The sequence below is a fragment of the Lepidothrix coronata genome, unplaced genomic scaffold, assembly GCF_001604755.1.
Source record: "Lepidothrix coronata isolate B3197 unplaced genomic scaffold, Lepidothrix_coronata-1.0 Scaffold23, whole genome shotgun sequence".
In the NCBI taxonomy this organism is placed as follows: domain Eukaryota; kingdom Metazoa; phylum Chordata; class Aves; order Passeriformes; family Pipridae; genus Lepidothrix; species Lepidothrix coronata.
In genome coordinates, this window is record NW_016690203.1 from 435031 (window position 1) to 455175 (window position 20145).

General features: G+C 43.2%; 1 protein-coding gene across 6 annotated transcripts in view; it reads left to right on the top strand.

The window, feature by feature from the left end:
* RREB1 (ras responsive element binding protein 1) overlaps positions 1-20145 on the top strand; it is a 124639-nt gene that overhangs the window by 40304 nt on the left and 64190 nt on the right. For 5 of the 6 annotated variants that reach the window (XM_017808438.1, XM_017808444.1, XM_017808440.1 and 2 more), the window contains exons 2-3: positions 16364-16483; positions 17781-17983. In XM_017808438.1, coding sequence (XP_017663927.1) covers positions 16364-16483; positions 17781-17983 — 323 coding nt within the window. Of the gene's footprint in view, positions 1-4848; positions 5220-16363; positions 16484-17780; positions 17984-20145 lie in introns of all 6 variants that reach the window. The other variant, XM_017808439.1, reaches the window with a different exon arrangement.

The window sequence follows — 20145 nt, forward strand, 5'->3', positions numbered from 1 at the left end:
TTCTCTACTTATGTCCCATCCTGTCCCCTTAAGGTGATGCGTTTTACAATAAATACCACTCTCTGTAGGAGGCCAGCTGCCTGTGTGGAAGCATGTGTGCCATTCCCACTGTGCTGTATGTTAAATCCAAGGGCCCAAGGTTTGTAAATATTGTTTCTAAAGTACTTGAGGGCTCCAGGTGAGCTACATGCTGGTGGTTCTGGAGCTGTGGTTGGTACATGTGGCACACGGTGGCAGGCTATTTCAGCATTGTTACTGATGTGACTTAATGAAGCATGAGTGGTATTGGAGGGGGTAAATTTTGTGTCTGGGGAAAAGGTCATTGACAAATGTTTACAAACAAACAAACGAGTTGAAAATTATGCTTAATTCAGCCATGTAAAGACTTAGGGAGGCAGGGAGGGAGAGGTATATTTTCGAGTTATGTTTGTTTTGTGCTTAGCACTGTGCAAAAGGTACACCCAGCTCTTGATGTAGGAAAGATTGGATAGGTAAGCAGGAAATTACTAACTCGTTGCCTGAGAGTGCTCTTGCTCCCCTCGTCCAGGGGTGCCATCGGAGAAATGCAGTGCAGATATTTTAATTGTGGTAGCTTATTTTATTGTGAACTTATTTTCACTGAGGTTAATGAGAGAACTGAACTTCAGGTAGACTTTTAAATAACAGGAGTGTTTTCTGTGGCAGAGGGTTGCAAATGAGCTCTGAGCTGGAGAGAAGGGAGTGAGCAGGAGCAGGAGGGGGGAGTCTGGAGATGGAGCCGGTTGTGGATTCATTCCACTACATCTTTTCATCTTTCCCCGGTACTGCAGCACCGCAGGAGTAGAGTTACCAACAACATTCTTGCTCAGGTCTCTCATCCCTCACTCAAATAGAGGGTGTAATTTGACGATGTCTCAGCTCCCCCGCGTGAAGGTTGTTGATGAAACTGTGTGTATGTACATTTTTAAGTGCAAACAAAAAACAACCCAAACAAACACAGATCCCAAATCAGAACAGTTCCATGATCCTGGATCACTGTGTGGTTGTTCAAACTCTAAGACTGGCACAAGGCTGGAGGGAGAACATGTGGCCAGAGCTGTGGGGTAAAGTGAGGACTGGCAGCCTGTCCTTCTGAATGACAGCCGTGGCTTACATCAGGTTAAATCAGTCTGTACACTGCGGGCTGGAGCGAAGCAGAATGGATTAAAAACAGGTTTTCACTTCTAGCCTTGAGTTTCCTGCAATTCTACATAAGCTTGTGGGGGTGCATGTATTTCTGCATCCCAGCTGCCGTGGAATATGAGAGACATTTTCTTACAGGACAAGTCTTGCAGTCAGTATTCACTGAAGTTTTCCTTTTTTGAACGGCTGTGTCCACAACTTTCACAAATAGATTGTGAATCTGGATTTTTATCTCCTCCTTCTCCATCCGTATCAGCTGTTATCAGCTGCAAACAGGTTAACAGTGAGGCCTGCTGGGCTGCTTAATGGGTGGCCTGGCGCTGCCTTTGGGCTGATGCAGATCATTTCTATTGGCCAAGGTTATCTCCTCCTGACCTTGTAACCAGAACTCAGCCTCCCGGTGGCACGGTAATTGTGAAAAGGAGGACTTCTGAAAGAATTCCTAAAGGCAGGAATATCCTTTCTGGTTTTGTGAAAGCCATGTTTTATATTCATCACTGCTCTGAATGGGAAAGTGCCTTGATGTTGAGTTTGCAAATTCAGAGAAGGTTATATTTTAAGATTCTTGTCTTCTGAAATCCACTGTGGAGACTTTATAAATGTAGTATGGCAGGAGGCTGCTGTACCACAAGCCACTTTTGCTTCTGGGCTTTCTTGGTTGCTTGCTCACTGAGCATTGATAGCTTCCTATCTGTAGCTTTTCATACCAAAATGTCTTTTACCTTGTTTGCAGTTGGTTTGGTTTACAGGACTAAATATGTTTGCATGCTTTTGGGTTGAAGAGGGACTTCTGTTAGCTGTGCACAGAATGAAGCACGGGGATTAATGGGGGAAATGGAGAGAGAGGGAGGAGTTTGGTGGGGTTTCTTTTCTTCCTGGAGGCATCAGGCTTCTCCTGTAGTGAGAGAGAGCATAGTACATGGAACCTAAAGACCTTTAAAGTACATGCTGAAATGGATGCTGGGAAGATACAGTACAGTGCTTGGGCACAAATCCAAGGCTCCCAAGGCAAGTAATATTTAAACAAGCTGAACAGCCCCTTTCGGCGAGCAGCAGGAAATCCAGCACTGAGCTTTGTGTTGTTGCATGGTCAGCAGAAGATAAAAGCTCAGGCTATGCAGCTGGGGTTCCCTCCTATCACTGAATGGCAAACTGTTAAGGAAAGATAAAAGGACAGAAAAGAACAGGGGGTCGTCTTATTGAAAAAAGCATTCCTTCTTATTTTAAGCCATCGGAGTACTTTGAAATACGCTGAGCCTGATGTAAGTCAGGAACAGCACCATCGACAGCTGTTGGGGTGTGTGGGAGCTTTTACATCAGTTGGCAGGCAAAAGGTGACTTCATCCCTCTGCTTCATCAGAGATAAATGTTTAACGTGGGTAGGGTAGTGATACACCTAAGCACTTCACCGTGAGCCTCACAGCTGGCAGGAGCTTCCCAGATCGTTTTTTTAGGACCAGGGCATGTAATGGTGGGGCTGCTATTGACTGGGGATTTCGTTCTGAAATACAACCAGCATTCAGCCATATATAGCCTTTCCAGGGCCTGCTTTCTGCAACTGATCTTTGGTAAGGGACTATTTTAACAATGAGGAAGAGAATTTAAATGAATGAGATTGCTAGCTCAAGTCTTCTAATCAGTATTTGCTCTATTCCTCCCCGCCGTCCCTCCTCCTTTTTTCCTGCATCACAGCATTAGTGTCTTGGGAAAGAAAATGCTTCAGAGCATTTGTTACCAATTTAGCAGCAAGTACGTGCTCAAATTTGGGATTTCTGAGATCTGTGTGTGCCATATGTAGGCAAAACGTAGTATTTGCTAGTTCCAGTAGAAGGGAACAGACACAAATTTGCTGTTCTGCAGATAGTGTTTCTTTAATCTAATGAGACTTACATTTGTGCAGCCTTTTTGTTTTGGTAAGACGGTTAACCGTCCTCCCTAGGGTGCCTAATTGCTTATCATGAACTAATCAGTCCCCTGGGTATATGAAGGGATGAAACACTGCCAAGATGGAGCCTGTGACTTCCCCCAGAGGTGTGATAACCCTCCCAATTACCCCACCCTTCAGGGAGCTTGCTTACTGCTATTTTGAAGACCTTGTTACTTCAGAAATTATCCATGTTTGGAGATTTTAGCAAGTCTTAGAGGAGTGTATTTGCTGAGAAACCCTTGAACTCGTCAGCTTTCGTGGGGTTTTTTGTCAAGTCTGTATTGAATAATATTTCAAGTTTGGTGTGAAAATGCTGAACATGTTCATACTGCCACTTCTGTTTATGAAAGTGCCTACCTTCATAGCCTTTGTGGCGTGTCAGACCCGAAGAGATGAGGAAAGGGCCAGTTTCTGTCTTCAGTTGCCAGTAACTAGGGATGGTGAAATCTGCAGAAACTCCATTTGAAGTTCAGATGACGGGACGAGTGAAGCAAATCTGGTGGTGACTTGTTTCTGATTTTTGGTAGAATGATAGTTATGCATTACCATGTGTGAAATGAGTGGGTAGATTAAGAAAAGTTTTTCATCTTACAGTAAAAAATAATTTATTTAACTAGTGTTTTTTCTGTCTTTCTCCTCTTAGTTTCTTGTTTTAACTCGTTCAAATACGTGCTTGTCTGCTCTACAGGTTGAGATGGCCAACAATTTCTTGAATTCTTCTCTTGTATTTTTCTATATTGAATGGTTGAGTTCCATGAGGCATATAAAACTTACTACAAAACAATAATGTCTGAACTGGAAGCAGAAAACAGCTCCTGCTATTTAGTTTCTGAGTGAAAACATGAGTTCTGGTGTTGAGGTTTTCTTTGTCCTTTACTTTTGCTCATGAAAATGAACATAATTTTTATGTGAAGTTTGGAGAATGGAATCTGTCATTCAGGTAGAAATATAGTTTGTTCCCTTAAAGAGTTGTAACCTAATCAGTGAATGATATCAGATTTATTTATTTTTCTTTGTGGTTCTCTTAAAACACTTAAGGTCTACTTCACCTCTGGTCGTAGAGTAGATTCTAAGTGACCTTAGCAATATCAATGTAAATATAAATATTTCATAGTATGTACTGACTTAAAACTAAAAAAAGCAAGGTGATTTCATGCTTAGAATTAAAAGATGATGGCTGTGTCGGTGTGCATGTTTACATGACCAAGAAAATGTTAATTTGGAAGCATCACTCCTCAAAAGAAGTGTGACTTTCAGTATCGTAGGTCTGATTATGATGTTTCAGTGTTGCTTCACTATGTGCGCCTATGTGAAAGTGATGAGTTAAGTTTCCACTGGCTGTCCTACTGCAAAAATGGAGGTGGATGCAAGTGGGCACACAGCCCACTTGATCAACTTTTTTGTTGTCATCATTCATTTTTCTCTACTTGCAACTACTACTTTACCCAGAACTGGGTTGGACCTATGCATAGATCATACTAATTTGTTTCACGCTAATATTTTGGTTTATTATATGTCAATATATGGGAGTCAGCAGAAGGAAATGAATTTACCTTTTCATATGTGAATTGTTTCAAGAATTGTCTGTGTCATCTGCTTGATGGCAGTGTGTGAAGCACTAGCAGTGGAATTGGTTTTTTGGAAGAAGAGGGTGGTTTTGGACTAGCAGCAGACATTTTTGGCTGGAGGAATAGCAACTTGAAACTTCACTTGCTGAAGAAACCTGTTCACAATTTTGTCTGTTTTTTTTTTTTCCCCAGCGTTCCTGAAATAAACTTCCTGCAATTCTTTGCAGTGTGCAGGTGTCCAGACTCCCCTTTACTCATGGTCGCCTGTGAAACCCGTCAGGCTACTGAAGGCTGTACCTAAAATTCTGCTGGCAGTGCAGCACACAGCAGTGGCCTTGAGATAGTTACGGTGGACACCTTGTGCAGCCACAGGCTGTAGCATCCCCTCGTAGTCCGAACAACTGAGTATTGCGGTCCAGGAGTCTACACGTGTGGAGGACTGCCTGGAATAGAAAAAGGAAAGCTGCAGAGATTGTAAGCTGCTGCTTGATCCGTGTGGCTGTTGTGCCGAGGAGCATCAAAACATTGCTGGATGGATCCGACAGCTCGTTGCAAAGTAGAGGGTCAGTCTCGTTGGTTATTTGCAGTTATTAACCTTAGTGGATTTTAAATTTTTTTGTTTCCTTTGTTTTTATATTTTTCTCTGTACGTGTAAGAGGATTGTGGCCTTGCAACCAGAATGCTCATGTTCAGGAAACTTAAGGCTGTTCCTACTGAAGGGCTTTGAAGATCAGCAGGCATTTCCTCCAGGGTTTACAGCATTGTTGGAGGAAACAGTCACTGCAGAAGTCTTCAGGCCTATCCCCCCGACTCTGGTCATTCCTTACCTCACCAGCACGTGGATTATGCTGTTTGCAGACTGTCTAAGCTGCACGATGACCTCCGTGGATTCCTCATGAGCTTTTACAAGGCCAGGCCAGTGTACTTTGTAAAATCCTTTAGATATGCCTGCTAGGCCTTTAAAGTCCCAGAGCAAAGGCTATACTGCGAGGAACTTGGAAGGTTAGCAGCTGGATATGGTTGTGGATGAAGGGGGACTTGTGTGTGTGTGTGTGTGTGACTATGCAGTTCTTGTTTTGAAAATACATATTTTTTTCAGGTCAGATAGAGATATATTGTTTCTGAGAAGGCTTCTTGTACTCTCTGACAAAGCTGAGGGACTTCTGAATATCATAAGAAATTGCTGAACAGGATCCCTGTGCCCTTTTTTTGCATGCGTGTTGCAGTCTATGAAAATTAACAGATGCTGTTTCACTTTGTCAGAGTGCTGGAAGCACCTCCCCCAGGTTAGTTTCCCTGTGTGTACTTCAGAATAGAAAGCAATCTCTGCTGAAGAGTGCCATTGGCAGGTAGCACTGCTGTTTAAAATTTTCTTAGTGGCTTTCCTGTGCGGATCTCAACTTGGAGAGGCTTGCCAGCACTGTCTATTGCTGTAATTAATTTACTTAACTAAACCAAGAAAGAAACTTTGTATTTCAGAATTTAGAGCTCTGCAAACAACCCCAAAGGGTATTGGCCCAGCTGCTATAAGCCAGTGGGTGTGCTCACAAAACTGTGGCAACTTGTTCACAGTGGTGGGAGAGAGATGTTTTTCTGAAGGCTGGGTTTCTCCTTCACCTAGAGGAAGCAATAAACCTCAATTTGAGCGATCTGTGGTACTCTAGCATCTGTGGCAAATATAGATATCTAAAACAACTCCACATAAAATTAAAAAAGCTACTTTGTATCTTTTAACTCTGGTTCACAATAACAGGAGAATGGCAACTGATGGTTGTCTATGCTTAATATCTCGTAGAGATTATGTAGATGGTATGTATCTTGTTTCTGGTCCTTAGCAGACTGTAGGAGGTGGTTGACCTGAGAACTCTTTGTGCATTGTACAGTGCAGGACAGATGTTGCTTTGGCTTGTGGGTCTCCAGAGAGTTTTCCTGGTGTGGAGATAAAAGCTAGGAAGGAGCGCTACTAGTTGTCTTGCTCATACAAAAGCTGTGTAGCCGCTTGGGATACTGCAGTTGGAGGCTGACATTACAAGTGCCTCCCAGGGTAGATGGGAGAGTGAGGACTGTTCAGCATGCTTCTGAGTCCCTTTGCTTCAGCACACCTCTCTCCTCCCTATGGCATGTGGTTTCGCTTCTGAAAATTTCAAGCTAAAACCTCCTAATTTAAAAACCTATTTTGGGGATGTGGGGGAGGTAGGAATATGATGTGTGTTTCTAAACTTTTTAAATTATCTTGATTATATTTTTTTTTGTTGTCACTTGGAGAATGTGATAGGGGAAATAGTTCCTGTGCTGACCAGAAACAGAAGACAGGAAGATAATGATGTTAACAAGGTGGGGGAGAAAAGGTGGTGTTTGTTTAGAAAAAGCCTAGTCACTGAAGCCTGTGGGGCAGAGGAACCCTGCTGATAACACAGATGAAACAGTCTGCCTCTTTCCTAACTTTAGAGGAGTGGAGCTTTGTAATAAATGGCTGCCATGTGGCAGCTGTCTCCCAGCTTCGTGAGCCTGGCAGTAGTTAATCCTGTCAGCAAGTTATGCTCCCTGGAAAAGAGCAGTGAGAAGAGCCACAAACTCTTGAATCATTCTCTCTTCAAAATAGTTTCATGTTGAATCTCTTTCTGCTTAAAATGAGTTTGGTAATTTGGTGGAGGTTCCCATTTTAAGTAGCATTAAAGTGCAGCTATGTTGGCTTTTAAGTAAAATGTTAAAAACATGCTGAGATGTTGCGATTCTTTTCTCTCTTTAAAAAAGCCAATTAAGTTTTGGAAGGTATATTTTCCAGAATAAAAAATGTGCTGTGTAGAGAAGGGGCACTCTGTGTTGCTGTCGGCACGTGTTAAGAAATTACAGGTTGAGCACCTGAGATCACGATTACCCTTGAAAGCTTGAGGCTTTAAAATTAATGTGTTCACTTCAATTTACTTTTGGTATTTTGCTGTCTCTGTCCTTCTTCCGCAACCCAGAAAACTAGAATTTTGACTTAAAAATGTTGAGATTGTTGTGCAGTAATATAGCAGCATCAGATTTTACAGGCTCGTGATAAAATCATGATGGTTAACAATGCTACCACAAGGAAATGGGGTTGAATCCCTGTAATTTCTACTTTTTCTTTTCTCATTTTACTGTGTTATCTCGTGAGGTGTAAAATGTTTTGACATACTACCTGGTATGGTGCTCCAAGCAGAGAGTGTGCTGGCATCTCCCGCAAAGACAGTGTGGTTGGACTGCAAAGGATGAGTTGGGGGCTCTGCAGTAAGTGAACTGATGCTCTCTTCCTTGGGCTTGCTTGTGTAAGGATGTTTGCTAGCATATGGATGCACTTACAGCATTGAAATGCCATGTGGGACATAGCTACTCCAAAAGGAGTCTTTTCCTGGTTTAGCTTACCCTATTTGCAGAATGTTTTTTGTAAGATTACCTGTACATTCAATCCCTTTTATGAAACTCTCTTTAAATCCTCATCTCGGAGGAAGAGGATTGCAACCAGAGCACAAGAAGCATGGCACTAGCACAGGACATTTTCTGTACCTTCCTCAGCATGATTCATCCTGCCTCTCTAATCCCTGTTGAACCCGTCCTGCGCACATGCAGCTCTGGCTACATGTGAAGAGCAAGTGTGAGGGGGTGAAATATATGTTTGTTTCTTCCTCCAGAGACTTGCTTTAAACCTTCACCTCAAGTCCTGAGTCCGATGCTGCCCTTGGCTGAGCTGCTGGCTGTCAGGATGAGGGACAGAGACTGGGATGGGGACTGGCCCTCCCTCCTCCCCCTCTCCCTCCCCAACAGCTGCAGGCACCAATTGCCAGGGAGCAGCCCTGGCCGCATGGTTTCGTGGCTTTTCTTCCTCTTGTTACTAATGTGCCTTCTCGTTTCCGTGATGATGCTCAGAGGAACAACCGGACAGATTGTCTCCTCTGGGGATGGGTGCCCGGGCATCTGCACAGCCAGTTGGTATGGCACAGGAGCCCCTGTTTTTTCAGTGGCACCAGGGGCTATTGATGGCAGGCTGGGGCTGTGCTGCTGCTGCTGCACAGATGCTTGCTCTTGGCCCACCTTAAAAGGACAAGATATCCCGTGGTTTAGACTGTCCATATATTGTTGGGGATGTCAGCATCTCCGTCACAGCTACCCAGCTGAGCCCAGTGTCCTGCTTTGCCTGCCCTGCGTGCCTGCAGCCTCTCCTTAGTCAGAGCCGAGGGGTGCTGGAACTTGGACTGTTTGAAGAGGAGGTTGCTTTTCTTCTCTGTTACTCAGAAATGTTTTCCATCTGGCTCTCCCTAATGCAATGCATCTAGTTCACCCCTTGTGCTCTTGGACAAGTTTCTCATTCTCTCAGCACAGTGCTTGCTTAGCAATGTAAGTGATGGGACATCAAACTATAGCTCCCTCTTCGCTCCCCTCCAGGGATTTAAATTAACAGGGTTTGTCAGGACAAAGCAAAAATGAAAAAAACCAAACATAAAACCCAACAAAACCCAAGCAACAAACCCACAAGGTTACATTTTGATTGTTTCCTCATTTTGCATCCCTCATCCCCTCTTGCTTGTCTCAGATGGCGGCAGCAGCAGATGAGGTTTTGTGCCCTGAGGCCGTGCTGCCCCAGGATTGCTGGGGCTCCCCTCGGGCAGGTGCATCTTCCCTTCCTCGGCCTGTTTGGCGGGGAGACACATGTGATGGGGTTGCCCACTGGTCCTCATTTTGGCTTCCCTCTGCCCCTCGGTTCTCTTGCCCTGTCCTCAGCTCCTTCGGGGCCGTGTGGGCAGTGGTGGTTTTGGCAGGCAGTGTGACACCACCTGCCTGACCTGTTCCTGCTTTTGCAAGATACCTCCATCCTGCCTGCTGAGGGAAAGTGCATTCAGGGCCCACTCCCTTCAGTCTCTGACTGTGCTCTGGACTCCCACCCTCTGCCACACTATGTCCCAAGGCCATCCCCTTGCCCAGTAGGATGTGAGCCAGCCCTGACGCAAGGGTGAGATGCGGTAACTGGAATGGGGAAGGCTAACTGATGTGGGGAGAGACCCTGGGCCGTTTCCCAAGGAGTGCTGCCCTGCTGCAGCCAGTGCCAGTCCAGGAGAGGCTTGAAGGGACTTTCTCGGGTCGCCACTTCATCTAAGGCAAATAAACTGGAGTTAAAGCCAAGAAACACATCGACTTCCTGGAACTCTGCGAGCCGTCCGCACAGCTGTCCCCACTCCCCGAACACATGCAAAGCAGAGCTTATAAGGACAGACAGTATTGCTTTTGTGTCCCTCCTCAGCCAGTGGGGAGGGCGCAGGGGAGGGGATGGGCTGGGTAAAGCCCAAGGCGTGCCTTGTTCCGTGTTCCCCCTGCATCGCTGTGGTTCCCAGTGACTGAGGGAAGCCAGGCTCCCTTCCCACTGGCATCCTGACAGCTGTGCAGGCAGGCAGGGATGAGAATGGAGTGGTGTTTGCAGTTGTCTATGTGGGAAGGAGTGGAGGGATGTCTGCTGACAGCCACTTGTTTTACTCTGATGTTGCCCTGACTTTATTTTTGTGCCTAAAAGTGGTGCTTGTGGTCCCAGGTTTGTTAAGCTGTCTTCAAATTTCAGTATCCTTTTTGCTTGAACAAACTCTTGAAAGTGACTGCAGTGTGGTGACAAAGACTTCTGGAGGGCCGGGTGCTCACCAACAAGCTGATATGGACAGTGAAGATGAGGAACAGCTCATAGATATGTCTTTGGTCAGGGGGAAGGAGTGCTAAGGTGTTAGAAAAGTCTCAAAATTCATCAGCAACTGTTGATCCTAAATACAGCCACAGGTTATTGCAGTTATTGCTGTGCATTTTGTGTGGTGCTGCCATCCCTGAAAATGGCAGCGCTGGTCGGGAACTTGGTGCAGGCTTGGATCAAACCCTGTGAGGTGCTTACCAAATGTGCTGTGCTTTCCTCTTGGGAGGCAGGGGTCCATCGGGTTTTACTTTCGGTCTCGGTGCCACCAAGCAGCTTGTGCCTTGGTTCTCTTTTCTAGCCTAGCAAAACCACAAGCTCCCACATGAGGGCTGTTCCCACAGCACTCAGCGCTTGCAAAAGGGGCAGATGTGGGTTCCCTGTTCAAGTTAGCAAATGGAGTGCAGGGCCAAGAAGATAGGCATGAATGCATTTTATATTAAGGCTGCGTCGTACCTCCGTGCATTGCTGTGACCTAGTTGGACAGTATGGGCGAATTTCATCCCTGTTTTGCTGTGCAGTGTCTCACTGCTATATTAGTACAGCTTCCTTGTTTTCAGTGCATTGCATCAATGTAATACCAGAGTATCCTGGTGATTCAGAGTTGTCATTCACTTCAGGCATTAGCTAAGTTAAAATTCTGATGTGCTTGATGGAGAGAAGGTTTTGGTCATCTGAGCCAAAATCCTGAGGAGCACTACTGGTCCATAAGTCACCAGAAAGTGATTTTCAAAAGCTACATAAAAAGCAAATGCACACGTGTTGCTTGCAAGAAGATAAAACAGGAGGAGTAAATATGTTTGAGTATTTAAAATTTAACCTAACTGTTAGGTCTTGTCACAGGAGAATACAAAATAATCTGGAATATGGGGGTCATCCTTTTCTTGTTTGGTGCTTCTTCCTCTGCCTCGTTCCCACACCAGAAGGTGGTCCCTAGCTCAGTTTTAAGGCATGGCCATGTTTATTCCATGTCTGGGTGTATCTGTCTGTATACAAGTTAGGTAAGAAAAGGCATAATGGATGTTGTAGACTCATGGATTTATTTTAGGAGCGTGCACTAACACATGTAAAACAATTGTATCGCTAATAGATAGTTCATAGAAAGAGGACCAATCCATCTTTTGGTACTCAGAGAGTACCCTTCAAGAGATGTTACTCCTTTTGGTTGTTGTCTTTTAGGGGTTTGGTTGGTTTTGTTTTACCCTAGAGGAAAATGTTACTTACAGGTACAAGTTTAAAACCTTTGGGGTAACATTCTTAGTTTTTTAGCTGATGGTAAATGAAAGAGCAGCCACTAGATACTTCCATGCCACTGTGTTTCTCTGCTTGTGTTCCTTTCCCTCTAGGCTGCTCTGTACTGGCGCTCCAGCAGTGGTCACAGTGAGGCGATGCTCTCAGTAAATTCTCTACCGCTGGGGTGCCCAGTCAGCACCAATACTTCAGTAGCAAAGGCAGAGTTTGGTTTTCCTTTGCCTTGAGGCAGTACCTTCAACAATGTTAACCTTTTTTTCTTCCCAGACAATGGCTTTTCACCCTCTTTCCTTCCTGCCAGCTTTGATGCAAAATCGTGTTCAAAAAGTAGTGCGGGTGATAGTGCACATCTCTTTTGGGGTGGGAGCAACCATTTGTGCTTGGGATTGTTGCCGTGTGCTCTGGGAGCAAAATTTGCTCTTCTGTGTAGAAGCTTAGCAGGAGACCAGTGCATCAGAAACAGTTTGTAGTGTGGTGTAGTGATTCTTAGGTATTATAATCTCAAGGGTAAACAGTAAATGGTAAACTTTGTTTATTCAAATGTGATATACCTCTTTGAAGTTCTGTTCTCGTCTAAATTTGTATACTAGCAGGTCTGGCCTTCATTTAAATGATCCTTGGGTTTTTTTCCTGCCACTTGGAAAAAAAAAAAAAAACAGTGGGAAAGCCTTGACTAAGCTAATAGTGTTGCAAAGATGGAAATGATGAAGAAGGCTCAGGATTCCTGTTTGGGCCTCATGGGAAAAAGTGGTTTGAAATGCATGTGTGTGGGGGTGTGCATTCCTAAACCTGTCATTTCTTTTCCCTGTTTCTCCTCCCCCACCGTGTTCTGAAAGAGTACTACGGCATGTTTAGTGAAACTAATAAAAGTATTTGGCCGAGAGTGTTAATCTTTCCCTGGCCCAATTAGTGCATGGCTTCTACTTTAACGTTAATGTGGATTTTTTTCGGAAGGCAGAACAATGAGCAGCTTTGTGTTACATACCAGGTTTTTCCCCTTCTTGCCTGTATTGTGCATTTCTTCCTATCTATTCTAAAGGGAGAGCTCATGTGCAAAGACAGTGGAGCAATCTGGAGCAGAGACTTGTACCAGCTCCCAGGGGCTGGGACGTGCTGCTCTGTGCTTGTGTAGCTGCCTCTCAATGGCAAATCAAGTGACTGTGACTCTGAAGACTCACCGTTTCTTCTCCTTTTTTCTTCCTTATCCTGTAGCCTGTGTTCTTCTTTCCACTTGATCTGTGATGCTCTTCACCAGAAGGAGAAGCAGCTGTAACTCTTTGGAGTGGTCTTCAAACAAACAAACAAACAAATACAAATAAATACACATAAGCAAAGGGGGGGAAGTAACTGTTGATGGGCTCAGCTTTAACATACATTGGAGTCACACTTTATCCCAAAGGAGGAAATAGGTCTAGCAAGTGTCTTCCTGTACAGACTGAATGGGAAGCAACAAGTTTTTTCTTTTTTTTTTTTTTTTTTTTTTTTAAGCTCTGCTTTCACAGTGACTCTCCCATTAGCTGGTTGTGTGGGACATCAGAGCGGGAACTAAAGGCCCCTGAAGTCTCACTGTGGAGTAGAAGTTGCCCCAGTTTCGTGTTTTCAGCAACATCAACAAGTGGAGGGAACATGTTCCTGCAGAAGAGACCAGTCTCTCGGTGTGGCTGTGCAAAGAGGGCTGCTGCATTTTTTGTTTGGTCCCGTCCCCCCTACCATGTGTTAGCGCTCTTGCTTAGTTGCTTGCTCTCTTCTTTTTCTCCTTTTCACAGAGGATGAATGTGGCACTGGGGGGTTTCTTCAAAGTAGAAGATGACTTGAATGCCTGTGACCACTTCCCTGTTTCCTAGAGGCTTTGGTCCAGTGTTGAATGCAACCTGAGGCTGTACTGTTTGCCAACTTATTTCCTGTTTGTCCTTTTTCCTGGAGGTCTTTGTTTTCTTTTGGGGAGAGGGAGGAAGGAGGCTCCAAGCACAACCTCCAAGCAGGGACATGTGGTGTGAGCTGGGAAGGTTTACAGTCCTAAAGTCTGTAGAGCATCCATGCTGGTTGCTGCCTATCTGATTCCAAGTTTCATAGATGCTGTGGAAAAAAACCCCAACACTTCCCCATCCTCAGTGATGCATTTTTTAAAGGGGGGGGGGAAACCCAAACCAAAAAAAAAACCAAGGCTGCAAGCGAAATCTCTCAGTATGTTCCTGCCTAAAGGCGCTCTGCCATGGGTTTTCCCACAGGAAGGAGTGATTTGGCCCAGTATTCTTATTGTTTCTATATCCTATTGCAAATAGAAAGTCATGCTTCTGAAATTGGTGTGTGCTGCTCATGCAGTTATCTTTGTTTCGGTGGTGCATTTTTGCCACATCCAAGAGAGTGGAAAATACATAAGTAAATAAAAATGTGCAACAGCAGTTCAGTTTCAATATTTACACTGCTTTCAAAATTTTTTTAAGGTGCAGAAAACAGTTTTAGAAACAGGATCTGTGACTTCATATGTTGGTTTGCCTTAACAGGAAGATATTTAGATTCAGAAATAAAAAAATAACCATTGGTTCATAGAAATTATAAAATGCTGTAGTAGCATAATCCATAGTTTTCCTCCTGAAAAAGGAACAGAGAACAAGCTGGCAGGTTTTTCTAAACCAGTAGATAGGTTTTTTTAATGTGCATGTATCCCTTCCTCTTCTGCAGACTCTCTCTGAGCATTTCCCATTTTCAGTGTTGGTGAAAGCAACACCAGGAATTCTGACTCTAGTTCTCTGGGAAGCTACTCAGCTATCTAAAAGCTACCTTGGCAAACAAGGGAATCTTCGCAGTTACACAACAGATTTTTTTCCAGGATGTATCAGTGGTGACATTAATGTCCTAGGTATTAGCTGAAAGAGGAATGAATATGTGTATTTTGGAAGGAAAAGTTGTTTTGTTTGTTTGGGGGTTTTTTGAGGACTAAAGCACTTAATTGTTTTCACAGAAATCTCTCCAAATTATTTAAACTGATCCTTATTTTTGGTGGTGCTAAGCAGATACAGCAAGCAACTTTAGATTTAGGCCAGTCTCAAAAACAATTCTGATGTTTATTCTATTCAAAGTTAAGTCAGCTACCACATAAGTGGTTACAAAAAGAGGGGGGGGAAAATTACTGTGTTGCTCTTGAATGAGATGGACTTTTTTTTTAAAAAACAAACAAAATAACAGAGTTACAACAGTTAAGGACAACCAAAACAAAGACAAATAAACGGCTCCCATAATTACTGGAGAAAATACAGAAGAGTGGGTGCTTGGCCTCACCTTGGAGCAGGAAATCCCTGTGTCAGAGGGACATTAGTGTTTCCTTAACAGAAAAGTTCAAAAATTATTAGGGAAAAGCCACCTTGAGTTGTTCAGAATAATATTTTGTCTGTTTTTGAAGATGCAAATTGAAAGCAGTTTTTGTTAAGAGGTTGATGTTATCCTGAGCCTTAAATGCTTGGCTTAGTCAGGTCCTAGGTTTTGTCTCTAGACTGCACTGGCTTACTATGTCAGATCATCTGTGTGCTGCTACTAAGAAGGTTGGCAGCTAAATGTGGGAAGGTTAAATCCATTGCTTTGTCTGGCATGGTATGAAATGAGGAACTACTTGACACAAGGTGGGCCCTTTCTTTTTGTCTGTCTCTTCTTGGATGCTCTAAAATGTTAGTAGTTGGGATAATGTAGTGATTTATTGTTTTCAAATGCTATCCAAACAGCATTTGAAGATGTGGAGTGTGACTGATTTGCATGACATCCTTGAGAATGTCTTTTTTTTTTTTAAGGAAGAAACCCTGTTGAGTTAACCATGATTTGAAGGCAATTGTCTCCGCTCTCTGATAAAAGGAAAACTTGCATTAAGGTTACTGGATGTGATTTGTAAATCTGAGATGATGAAATGTCCACAGAGTATTTCCTTTCATAATGAAATAGATATTTTGCTTGTAAGGTTAAAAAGGTGTATTTCTCCATTAAAAATGTGTCAGTAGTTTTCAGTATTACAAATAACCTTTTCCAGAGGCTATAGCCATGAATGCCATGGGCAGAGAACTCATCTGATTCTTATGTGTTGGTTGTCCCCCATCACCTCTAAAAGTGATGTTTAACTGCCCTGTCATTCTCTAGTCAGAACAGGTATCCTTCCTGAAACCCCAATGATAGCATGATAAGTTTGTGGTTTCAGAAAGGGATGTGGAGGAATTTGGTTGGTGCATACAGTGGTTGCTTATGTCTTCAACTCATCTGGAAACCTTGGGCAGTGGCTGTGAAGCATGTGTGAAATGGTCCCAGAAACCTCAGTAGTCATGTCACCACTGCTAGAAGGAAGTAGGTGGTCACAGTGAATTCATGTATTGGAGTAAAGGTTAATCTTCCAAGAAGAGAAGAGGGGAGCAGTGCACATATGAAATTGAGTTACTTAAATTCTCTAGCTGCAGCCTATTCTTCCAACTTCTTAATCAAATCTCACTACTGTCAATGATATGTTAGCTTACTCTCTCCTCCCCCTCCTTTTTTTGCTGACTGAATACCAGGGACAAAGCTGGTAAGGGTTTCCTTTCTTTGCCCAGGTTTTACCACTGGCAGAAGCATCTCCCAGCTCAATGCCTGGAGTGGGTGCTTGGCTGTGCTCTAACTGTTTACACGCTTCTGTCACTGGGTCTATGTGCCAGTCAGGGGAGCCCTCACACTAGAGGGCTGTAGTCTTATTTTGCTAAAATGGCATGCAGAAAAACTTACGCCTTTTCTTTTTTTCCCTTCTCCCTCACATAGTGCTAGAGGGTGCTGCTGAAGAAGAGGCTGAAGAGCCGGACGCTACTACACGTACTACACTAAGTGAAGAGACCAGCAACCAAGAAGAGAGCCACAGTCAGTCGGGGGATAAAGATGAAGGTAACTGGTTCTACTAGCTCTGTGACTCTGTAAATTAGGGCATTGATTAAGAATGTGGAAACATTTCTTACCCATCCATACACCTTACCTGTGTGAAGAGTATAAGATACATTGAGCAGAAGCACTGGTGCATATGTTTCTTTTTCCATCCCTAACTTTTATCTATCTGAAAAGTATAAAATAGATTGAACAGAAGCAGGGGTGTATAAATACTTGACTACCACTGCAGGCTTCCAAACTAAGATTTTCTTGGCTCCCAGTAACTTGGCACCACATAACTTAGCCTCAGAAAAACCACCTGTTTATAATCCTCAAACTTATGTTCCAAAGACAGTATTATGCAGAGATCAAATGTTCACAGACAAACGTGTTCCTCCTTGTTCACCTTCACATACTCTTCTGTTACGGTGACTTTCTCACAACACACATTAAAATTCTGTGCTTTCCACCAGAGGTGACAGAGCAGTAGGTTTACAGTAGGTTTTCTTTTTAGGAAAAGGAGTGTTTAATTTGAAAGCATTTTCCTTTTCAAATTCTTAAAGAGGGAAGTGAAAGGCCGTACTTTGAGAAAGCAGAGATGAGATTTTAGGTGTGTTTTGAATTTGGTATCTGAGATAGGAGCATCCCTGCTACATACAGTATGTGATGGACTAGTCTGAATCTCAACAGCTTTAGCTGTGGCATTAGTCATGGATGTAACACATGCTCCATGACTTGTATGGCTTGGTAGACCAAAAGAGAAAAATAAATTACATAGATGCCAGCTGTGGCAGTAAAGAGGCTACTGGGGGCATATGGGGTTTTGTTTTGGTTGGATTTGATTGCTAAGTTATCTTATTCCATATACAGAGCTGGATTAAACTATGCTACAGATTTACTGATGCCTTAATTGTGCAGTTCTGCTCAAAACACGTGCTTGCTTGAATGATTGTGCTTGCCAGAGCGTGCATTCATCAGTACTGCTCTACTAGTTCATGGTGATCACAAGGTACCACAAATGATACCATTTTACAGCAAGAGAGTGTGAAGTAAATCACTATAAGCTCCATAGAGAATTAAGGTTGAAAATTAAGTAATGTGAATGTCCTGTGAGAAGAAATGTACCCCTTGTCTTGTGTGTTCTAATATGAGAAACTTGTCCTGTTATAAGAACTCCAGTTATTATGGACTACTACCTGTGATCTATGATGATTCAGCAGAGTGTGACGTGAGTTACAGACAGCTGAAAATACTATGAGTTGGGGTTTTTTTTCAAGATGGCCTAAGAACTAATGTGTGCTTTTGTTTGTAATTCCAGAGAAGCAGCTGGAAAGCTTAAACACCTACAAGGTATCCCCAAGTTCACCAAACAGTTTGGACGGAGCAGACTTGTCCTCCATTGACGCCATGATGTCAGCAGTGATGAATGTGGGGAAGATTGCTGAAAACGGCGGGAACTCTCAAAATGTTAAATCTCCCTCAAAGTCTCCTGCACCAAATCGAATTGGCAGGAGGAACCAGGTGTGTAAACCCAAATGCAGGGAGGGCAAAGGGGAGACAAGCAGCTGCATGGGAAATGATAAGATGTAATTACGTTTCTTTGATTATTTTGCCTTTTTATCCCTCAGTTGATCTTTCTTGCCTCTGCCATTGTTTCTCTGTGTATGTTTTCTGGTATCTCTCCAGAACATAACTTAGAAAACTGATAATCAGAGGGGTCCACTTGCTTGGATTCGCACATAAAAAATTGAGCACGAGCTCCAGTGTCATGCTGGTCTAGCAGATGCCCCTAGCAGTAACAGAGTCACCTAAGAATTGCCATTTCAGTCCCACTGTATCCTTTCTCCAGGCTCTTTCATTTGCATAACCTGTTGGGGGACCAGCTCAATTCATGAAACTAGGAGAAAAGAATGACCTCAGAGAAGAGCAGAGCAGTCTGCCAGGAGGCTTGGCTCAGCCATCATGTAGGACCCCTCATGAGCTGTGCAGCTGTCCCTCGGGAAGATACAAGTGATTTAAGGTTAAAGGTGGTGCTAGAACAAAACTTCCATCAAGATATGCAGTTTACATGTGTAGTGTAAGGTGCCTTTTCTTCTTTGTTAATAAAACCATGAAGAGCTATTGCAGAATGCTTTATATGAATTTTGCAGAGCAAATATATTTAGCTTTTATCAGATTTTTTCCATTTACCAGTTGATGGCACCAGTTGATAACAATATTGATCTAAACGAGTGAAAGGAGAGAGTTGTATCAGTTAAAGCTGTGGTTATTTATATTCATGTTTTTCTTCTTCTGGGCCAAGCTCTACCAAGGAAGGTGCTGCAAAATATCAAAAAATACCCCAAAACTCTGTGTCCATTTGACTTTAGAGCTTACGGTGAAGCATGGAGACTTAGTAAATGAATCAAGATGTAACAGGGACCAGAAAGGTTGAGAGGCATGACTCATGTGATGTTCCTATAGTAGTTTATTAATAGCTTGCCAAATAGCTGCCCAGTTGACAGACTAATGGCTTGTCTTGGATTTTCAGCATGAAAGGAGTTAAAAGCCATTAATTGTAAATGGAAATTCTTACATGAAGAGTCTGGGCTGTATACAGACAACCGTGTTTGTGGGATCGTATTGCCTAGCACTTGGCTTTAAGGTTTATTTGCAGTGTCCTCACTTAGGGGCTACCCTGGTTCCTTGATTTCATCGTGTGAAATGAGGCACTGGAGTCCAGACTAGTCTCAGTGGCAGTGCTATTACACAGCTGTCCACCGGTACACCATGTGGTTTGGCTTCAGGGAAGTTTATTAGTGTTGGTGACCTTTATTCCACCTGATAGTTCTGTGGGCATCGAATCAAAGGAAGCTTGAGAGTAAATGTGACAGGATTAAGAGGGATTCTTACAGCATAAAAATAAACAAATAGGTTGAAAACATAGTAAATAGCCTATTTGTTTTTAGGCTGAAGGATTGTTAAGGCTAGAGTGGCAAATGGCTACATTACTGAGAAAATACAAGTGAGATGTGAAATATTAAGCAGGTATCAGTCTGGTTAGCAACCTCTAATACAGCGAATTTCCACTTTCAGCATAGCAGAATGAAAGCACTGAATTGTTCTAGTGTGTGGTAGCGCACAGATCTCAGATTCTGCTCATAATGTTCCCCTTATTATAACTTCAAGGATAATAACAGTTAGCTAGTTTTCTGGGTCTGACTGCTGTTTCCCATGAGTTGGCAGTGAAACATTCTGCCCTGAACCTTTGTCCCAAAGTCTGTGGTTCTCTTTATAATGCTGACTTTATCGTGGCTGTCGTCTACCCATAGTCTAATAAACGTGTTCTCAAATCAACCTGCATCCATTTTAACTTCTTATTTGCTTTGCTCTTGAAGAAAATAAAAAGTGTGACAGAGGTAGTTTTTTGAGCTGGAGAAAAACAGATGGACCTAATGCACAACTGCAAAAGCATTCCCCTTCACTTGAATGCAGAGCAGTTGTACCAGGTCGACCTACTAAAGAGAGAGTAGCTAACAAATGAGCTGTTAATTTTATCTGTCAGTTTAGGAACTGTGTTTTCACAAAACCAGCTCTGGCAGGGTAGCTGAGTGCTATGTTTCAAATTTGTGAATGAGGGTGCTTTTACAGTAGGGATGCTAATGTTTTTTGATCTGGATTGGGTCAGTCAACAGCATTCCTTT